Source organism: Nelumbo lutea, chromosome 8 (assembly GCF_056320005.1).
Source record: "Nelumbo lutea isolate HS-2025 chromosome 8, American lotus-T2T, whole genome shotgun sequence".
Lineage (NCBI taxonomy): Eukaryota > Viridiplantae > Streptophyta > Magnoliopsida > Proteales > Nelumbonaceae > Nelumbo > Nelumbo lutea.
This window is the reverse complement of record NC_142691.1, coordinates 9131387-9139919: the sequence shown is the minus strand read 5'-3', so window position 1 is coordinate 9139919 and position 8533 is coordinate 9131387. Positions and strand designations below refer to the sequence as shown.

The window sequence follows — 8533 nt, the reverse complement described above, 5'->3', positions numbered from 1 at the left end:
TTGATCTTTGATGGGCAGTATTGACCCAGGAGGAATGGACTATGCATGGTCTATGGAGTGGAGGGAGAGTGATTCATGAATCATGAATCGTGATTGATGAGGAGGCATTCTAAGAAAACTGGGCCTACCACTGTTTTGGTTGGTGGCAGAAGCAGAACAAATGGACGCTCGTGAACTAGTTATTTTTGTCCATCAGTGGATTTGGGGAGAGTTAATGAGGTCTGGCTTGGAAGGCAAATTCCAAGGTGGTGGTGGGCTTCTTTCTTTTGCTGTAATACACAGCCAATTTGAAATTGGTGCTTGCTTATTGAGTGTTGCCTGTTGGCCTCTTCTCAAATAAATAAATTAAAAAACAAATGAGTTTGGTTTACTTTGATTGAACAGTTTAAGGCTCAAAACCAAAATATCTCATAAGCTTCATCCAGCAATCAGTACGTGGCAAACATTGGTTGGTGAATAGGGTGCAACTTGCTGATGGGGCCCTGTCGTGGACCAATAGAATGCTGACTGAACTACCTCTCGCATTATCTTTATTCTTTGGTGAGACTTGAGAGCGGATAACTGAATAGGATACTGCATTGGTTCTCTCTCTCTCTCTCTCTCTCTCTCCAAAGCAACATACAAAAACAAGTGAATAAAGAAAGCAATATTGAAAAGCGAAAAAATCAAACCTTCTTGGATTCAGCAAAAAGGTCGAATTGATTCATGAATCGTAACAAATACAAACGGATGCCGATCGAAACAATTTAATGGAGAATAATATTAGATTCGCTTTAGTCGCACCAAGAGATGCGATTCATCGTGAATCCATTAATGGCTCTCAGAAGAGTAGTCTGAATAAAGGGGTTTCGAATCGAAGCAATCCAGAGGAGCTTCACCGGAAAAAATTGAAAAGTTGACCACCAAGTATCTTTCCATATAAAGAAACTAGTCTAGCTATCCTACTTAATTTCTTCTGAATCAATAAACCCAGTAGAAAAGAAAAGGTTGGGTTTTCATTTCATGCATCCTTAAGTTTCTTAGACCGTAGCTATACTTCATCCCAGCTAGATTATCAATATAAAGTACATAACCCTCTTAATGTAATATCAATATCTCTTTTCTTCTTCTGGTTTCAAGTATCTCCTTTGAAAATTTAATCCAAAATAGAAACAATATAACCATTGTATATAGGTGGTAGTCAGAGCTTAGAAGATTTAAACCATTTATGATTAATAACAACATTAAATTGAGTAATTGACCATGACCACCATTAGCTGGTGGTCACTGCCATTATTAGATTCAAGCCCTTTAATTCGTGAACCAGATCGGCTGGCTGCCTGGCTGTTGGCATCTGGACAATTAGATGCAGAATTTGGGATCCGGGTTGGTGGGTTCTATTACAAGTGCAACTGCTAGAAATCAGGCTGCACTGTAAACGTACCAAAACAAGTTGTGGGCTTGTGGCGCAAGCATCCAAGTCAAGTGGGGAGGCTTCGTTGGAGCCTTGGAGGGGATCCCCATCACGAGGCCAACAGTAGTACGATTACGATGAAGCCATGAAGGTGTGTGGTTAAGGAATGTGTAGTCTAAAAATCCCTTTTAAGTTTCAGGGCTCTCATACTTGGTCTTGTCCTCATCTACCTCTCAATAATTGTTCGCATTCTCTTATGAAGGTAGCTTTGAACTACTTACTTCCCTATCAACTCATCTTATGGCTGCTTTACAACTGCTACAGCTTTAGCTAAAGATCTGTTTGGTTATAACAATACTGAAAACGCAGACCCAAGACGACCCCTCTGATTTCTTATATTTGGCGTCATCCTCGCATCAAAAAGACAACAAGGGTCTCCACTCTACACTAACAGAGAGGATTTGGGTTGCTTATTAATCCAGATTGGTTCAGGGCCAACCCATCAACTCTAGGTTTTGGTTTGGTGTTGTTTGGTGTATGCACTGTACACCATAATAGGTGCAATCAATTCGGAAGTTCATATGACCAAAAGACACAATAAGGCTATGTTTCGTTTGAAGGAAAATGTAGGGGAACCTATATTAGGCTTGTAAAGGTTTTTTTACATTTGTGTTTAAGTTTTTGGGGTCTTGTCTATAAAATAAAGACTATTTAGTAAGAGGTTCCATCTATTGGACTTTTAAAAATATGTTTAGAGGTTATATATCATACGAGTCAAATCTGTCTACATTTTGCGTAGGATTAAGAACTTAGTGAAGAGAATGAATATTAGGTGGACCCATATCTTACGAGAAGGAAATCATTGTGCTGATCTCTTAGTTAATACAGGAATTGATGAAAGATACACACTTAAAGTGATCAATGGCAATTTCCAAATTCCTAGAGATTTGGCTCGTCTTATTCATGAAGATAATTTGGGTTTTCAGAATTAACTAGGTTTTGCTGCGCCTTTTTTTTTTATGATGGTGAGGGAGAGCTATGTATGCTTGGGTAGTGGGACAAGACGGGCTAAGTCATTCCCTGTTATTACAAATTTTCTTTAATAAAATTTAAGGTGATCGTCCCTCCACCTAAACTAAAAATTAGGATTAAAAAAATATATTATATATCATATATAAAGATCAGAAATCTTCATTTGAATCTTTATATGCATACGTCTTCTCCTTTTTCTAAATTTTGATTACTAAACAGAAAAAGACTGACTTGTGTTCTTTGGAGCTTGCTGAAGCCGAGAAGACCATGCAATTATCAAACGCGGCCTTAGTTTTTGACTGAAAAAATTACTGCACCAATTAATCCATACGTTACACCAAGTAGCAACAAAATAAATAATTCATTACACCACATTCTTTGGTGTCAACTCAGTGGAGTCAAATCGAAATCAAAATTCTACTTTATGAATCGATAGGAAAGAGAAACCTTTACTCTCCCTCTTCTGTATAGTTTGGATCAAACTTTTATTGTTCAGTGCACCTCAGAAATCTGAGTCTCGTGGTACAAATGGGATGAATCCCGATCGTAGATCGATGTCAAATCTACGATCAAGATGTGATTTATAAAGAATTATTATTAGATTAAGAGAAGACTGTAATTTTAAATTTCTGAAGTGGAGTACAACCTATTTATCCCTATCTAATAACTAGAGCTGTACGATTACGACTTAAACTATTTCCCAGCTCATAACCCTACGTGGAGTCTTCATGCGATACAAGAAAAAGTACCTCTTTTTAAAAAAATACTTTGACTACATCACTAACAACCATAAAAGAAAAAATATATATTTATTTTAATTTTTCTGGGTTGTTTAATATGGATGGAATAAGAAACTCAAGATACCCTCATAAATATGAAACTCTCGGACGAAATATCTAGGATATTTTTATTAAAATATTCAACTATATACTAAAATTTTCATTGTTATGGGAGTGGACCCTTTCATGAAATGTTTGGGCTATGGTTGGTTGATAGAAAGTAAGAAAAAAATAGAAGTAAAAGGAAAATTCTTCAGAAATTGTATAAAAATGCTCATAATTATTCATATTTTTTCATCAAATCAAACACAACCTTAATTCTTTTCATTTTTTATGGATTGGAGGTTAGGAGTGGGACAAAAATCAAATGCAAGCCTCAATCTATGAAGTTTTGTGCAGATATTAGTATATTACTCCTCTAATTTAATCAGTTTAGGTTCAGTTTGAAAAGAGTACAAATATAAATATATACAATGTAAATACATAAAAAATAATAGAAAATATAAGGTTTTGCATTTTATATATTTACATTTGTGCTCTTTCCAAACTGAGCCTTAGGACCATGTGGTCATACTTAATTCAACTCAACAGGATTGGTTTCATGTATTTACCCCTGTTGTATCTTGTATAAATTGATATGCATATATTACTAAAAAATAATAGAGACTTAAAAATAAACCATTTAGAACTTGCAACCACCAAGTCATATGTTGTGCTCTTGAACCCTAAAACAAAAGGTCATAGGTTGTGTTTGGATCGTTGAAGAATTAGAGTCTAGCAGAATGAATGCCATCTAAATTCTACTAAACTAAAATGCCTAAACCCCTTCTAACAATTTTAAAATCCTTAACACTTGCAACTCAAATCTAAAAAATCGCTAGTTCCAAATTTGCTTCCACTAAGGAAATGGAGCCAAACAACAGAATCCCAGCAACTTTTACACTACTCTGTGAATCCAATTTCAGCTGTCGCTTCTTATCGGATCCAAACAAATCCTTAGTGATTTATGACCAAGGAGAATATGGCTATAGAGGGGAATCTAATTATTCGAATTTGATCAGATCAAATTCTATCTTATCTAATATAATTTGATTCGTTTAGATTCAAATATATATATCTAACAAAAACATTTAGACAAGTTAATTTTAGTTCATTTAATGTATAATATAAATATATATAATTTTATTATTTATGCTTTTTACTATTAGATTGCAATCCGAATTCGATTTGAATGTAAAGGGGAAGTTGCGATTCCAATTCGAATATAAACGAATCAGATTTGAATCTAGCTATTTCCGATACGATTCGTCGATCCGTTTGTAATTTGCAAGTTGAAGCTGAGAACGGAAGAAATAGGGACAGAATGGTCAATGTGGGATTTAGGGGAGGGGCCCTAAAAATAAGATGAAAAGGGGGTGAATGAACAGGAAAGTAGGGGTGAAACTGAAAAAGCGAAATTTAATGAAGGGTTGCGCGGAACAAGAGGAGAGGGACCTCATTGTACCATAAGAATCCCATTTCTGTGCTGGGCCCCACGAACCCCACCCTTCTTCTGTCTTTCTCTAACCCCTCTCTCTCTCTATCTCTCTCTACCTCATCTGGCCTAAAACTAGGCTTACGCTCGCTCTCCCTCTCCCTCGGTCTCGCTTTCTTTCTCTCTCAACACCCAAGTATTGTGTGTGTCTTCGCAATATGATGGAGAAAGATGAGGTCGGTTGGAGGTCGCTGTGAAAAGCACACGTAGTCCTCCGCTCTCTACTAAAACCCTCTCACCCTTCTCTCTCCCATACTCTCTCCCTCCTCCTCTCCTCCTCCTAATCCTTCTCTGCGTCTTAGTAATTTCTCTTTACCTCTACTGGAAAATGTGTGATACTCATTAGCCTCTTTACTAGTTCTCTGTGTCTCTCGCTCTCTCTCTCGCTCTCTCTCTCACTCGCCTGCTCTCCCTCTGTGTGTGTATGTTTGTTCTGCAAGACTTGCTTCGAAATAGGATTCATTCTTGAGTCATTAGCACAAAGAGAAACAAGGACGCTCATTTATTTCTTTCATTCACTCCCTCAAGTCTGCCCGTCTCTCCGGCGATCCGTGACTTCTGAATTTGCATTGACGTCTCTCTTTCCTTCTCCTGTGTGTGTTTTGTACGCATGATGTCATATAGTCCTGACTCTGAGCTGCTATTCTGTGCGTACAACTATTGCGAACTTGAACGGTTGGCGCCCTGAGCCTGTTCAAGTAGAAGATAAATAGTGGGGGAAAAGAGAGATTTCATATAATAGCAAATCTGTTACTGGTTTCGTTTTCCCCAGGAATCATAACCTGGGTCACCATTAACAATGACAGAACTGCCAAATAATTCAGAGACAGAGAGCAGTAGTAACTCTTTTCCATCCTCTCCGTCCTCCATTTCATCCTCTGTTTCAGACCCATCAAAACAGGCTAAATTACTGGACCCAGACCAGAAAAAGATCAAAAGGATGAGAGATTGCAGCAAACACCCAGTCTACAGAGGAGTCCGAATGCGCAATTGGGGAAAATGGGTCTCCGAAATTCGCGAGCCTCGCAAAAAATCCAGGATTTGGTTAGGTACATTCCCAACCCCCGAAATGGCTGCGAGAGCCCACGATGTCGCAGCGTTGAGCATCAAAGGCAACTCGGCGATTCTCAATTTCCCCGAACTCGCTGGATCGTTGCCCCGGCCTGCATCACTCTCGCCACGCGACGTTCAAGCCGCAGCAGCAAAAGCCGCAGCCATGGAGGAATTCAATTTAAGGTCTTCGTCATCATCGTCATCATTGTCGTCGACGTCATCATCGTCACTGTCGTCGTTAGAGACGACGCCCGATGAATTGAGCGAGATCGTGGAGTTACCGAGACTAGGGGAGAGTTTTGACTCTCCCGAGTCGCAGAACGATTTTATCTTTGTTGACTCGGTTGATGGTTGGGTCTATCCTCCGACGTGGTTGCAGAGTGGAGAAGATTGTGGATATTTTCCTGATCAGATATCGGCACCGGAGACCTTGATTCCAAGCAGCTTTGGAGCTTTACTTTGGGATTATCAGTGCTGAATTGGAGTGTGAGTGTGAAAGTGTGCTATGTCCTCTCTTTCTTCCTTTTTATTTTTTCTCCTGCCTAGTCTTTTGCTTAGCTCTTTTAATTTTTCTTTCAAGGGCGGAAAGAATCTCTCTCTCTCTCTCTCTCTCTCTCTGTTCTTTCTTATTTTCCAGAGTCTGTAACGCTTGTGTACCCCATCTTCAATGAATCTAACTGTACAGTGGTAGGAAGGCAAGAGGAAAGATGCTATAAACTCCTTGGATGGTGTACTCACTTTCAGGCCCCTCTCTCTCTCTCTCTCTCTCTCTCTAGATGTTTGTTTGGCTAATTGGCTTCGAGCTTATTTAGCTTTCACTTTTTCTGTCTTCAGCAATAAAACCACTGAAAGGTGCATGATTTTAGATTTCAATTTACAAGAACAGCATACATTAATTAAACCTTCTATCATTTCACACTTCCATTTTCCTTTTAAGTGTGAACTGTGAAGTGTGAAGTTAGATTTCAGTAATTGTCTGTAACAAATAAGTAGGGACGTTAAATCATCTCCTCTGTCTGCGTGCTTGTCTTCAATTCAGCTTTTAATGATGAATTCAGTAAATGGGTTCCGGTTTTGGAGACAATTGATTATGCTCTATGATGACTTGGAGCAAAATTAGAACTTTCTCGTTTCAGCTGTGGAGTTTCTTCAATTTTATGTTTGCTTGTGAACAGCTTGAGAGCTACATCCCTGGACCCTGTGAGCAAAGAATACAACAGCAAGTCAGCAAGAGTATTCTTCAATGCAGGCTCTTTTCGATGAAGGTGTTTAGTCTATAGTTAAATACAAGGTGGAGATATTGGAGAAATATAGCATCATCAATCTTGTGGTGGTGAGTGTCTGAGTGATGATGCAGAAACAGTCTGACCCTGCTCTTTCAGTAATTCATTCTCGATCTTGATGGATGGGACTTGGGAGGTAAAGGGAAGGAAGTCGATCCATAACCAAAACTGAAGAATTAAGAAATGGGATTAAACTAGAAAAAGAGTATGAATGGTAGGTGTGGCTTATGAATGGAGAAACAAGAGAGAAAGGGGAGAAACAATGCTTCAACAACAATGACAACGAAGGAAAAAGAGCTAGAATGGTGAGAAGGTGAAAGAGACAGATAAGTCATTATGGTAATAGAATCTATTAATTGGGTTTTACACATGTCGCCATGAACATGCTTGCTAGTTGCTAAAGAGTAGCATCAAGTCAGACTGAACTCTCTTTGTGTTTTTATTGAAATTGCAGAGAGGATAAAAGAGTGGACAGGGGAGGAGGCCATGCTGAAGTTGAATGAACGAATGAATACATGGAATCGGACAAATTACAACCGGGATGCACCCCCAAACCCCACCGAATAGAAAAATAATAGTACTCTTTTAGGTTTTAGCACACCCTCCCTGCTACCTTTTTATCTTCCTAAATTTGTATCTCCATCTCTTTCTGTCTCGTACACAAATGGAAGATGATTAGAAAGATGTCCTTTCCACCTGTCTTACATCTCTACACTTTGGTTTTGGTCAAGAGTACGCACATATACCATCTGATTTACAAACCTTATCCTCTTTAATTCGCTGTAAATTTTGACCATAAGCCAGCCCACAGTAAATTCTTGTGACACAAATCACAAATCACGAATATCGTGTACTCTTCCTCATTGGTCAAAAGTTGGTCCGAGCAAGGAACCTTTTTGGGCCGAGATGGACCCCTTCTACCTTATGGGTCTTGGGTTCCATTCTAGGTGTTCTTCAAGGTTGTTCTGCTTCAGTGCTCAAAATCTCTCTCTCTCTCTTTCCATGGGTCATTGTGATCACTTCATTTCATGCATCATATCATATGATGCTAACGTTACTAAAGACAACATGGTTCCACTGGATATATCATGTATCACTTCACTTCCTTACATTAAAAAAATGGTTATGGTGGATTGGGTGGAGGTTCTCTCCCTCTCTCCACTCTTCCTCTGCACGACAGCTCGACTTTACCTGGCAATTTCTCAATGTGCTAAATTACAAAAATACCAAGAGAGAGCGAAAGAAAGAGTTTATTTGTAGTACTAAGGTGGGGCTATAACTACAAGAATGGACTCTCAATTATTAGCTGCATTTGAATTTTGATGGATATGGATGGGATATTGGGATCCATACGGCAAAGCTTGTTCTAAACTCTAAAGTTTAAACTCCGTTTGGACCTCGTGGCCCATAAATATAAGTGGGGCCATAGGATGGCTTAGAAGTCGTCTGATCATGCGGA

General features: G+C 38.9%; 1 protein-coding gene and 2 long non-coding RNA genes across 3 annotated transcripts; 2 read left to right on the top strand and 1 right to left on the bottom strand.

Moving 5' to 3' along the window:
* The first annotated feature begins 5401 nt into the window (after window positions 1-5401).
* On the top strand, window positions 5402-6392 carry LOC148842570 (dehydration-responsive element-binding protein 3-like). The gene has a single exon (XM_088959835.1). The coding sequence runs from the start codon at window positions 5538-5540 to the stop codon at window positions 6267-6269; it is 732 nt and encodes a 243-aa protein (XP_088815961.1). The 5' UTR covers window positions 5402-5537; the 3' UTR covers window positions 6270-6392.
* Window positions 6393-6683: 291 nt separating this feature from the next.
* On the bottom strand, window positions 6684-7186 carry LOC148842569 (uncharacterized). The gene is made up of 2 exons (XR_016103802.1): window positions 7080-7186; window positions 6684-6989 (listed from the first exon to the last, which is right to left on the bottom strand). It is a non-coding gene; the product is annotated as an uncharacterized LOC148842569 (long non-coding RNA).
* LOC148842568 (uncharacterized) lies at window positions 6967-8245 on the top strand. The gene is made up of 2 exons (XR_016103801.1): window positions 6967-7413; window positions 7529-8245. It is a non-coding gene; the product is annotated as an uncharacterized LOC148842568 (long non-coding RNA).
* Window positions 8246-8533: the final 288 nt, after the last annotated feature.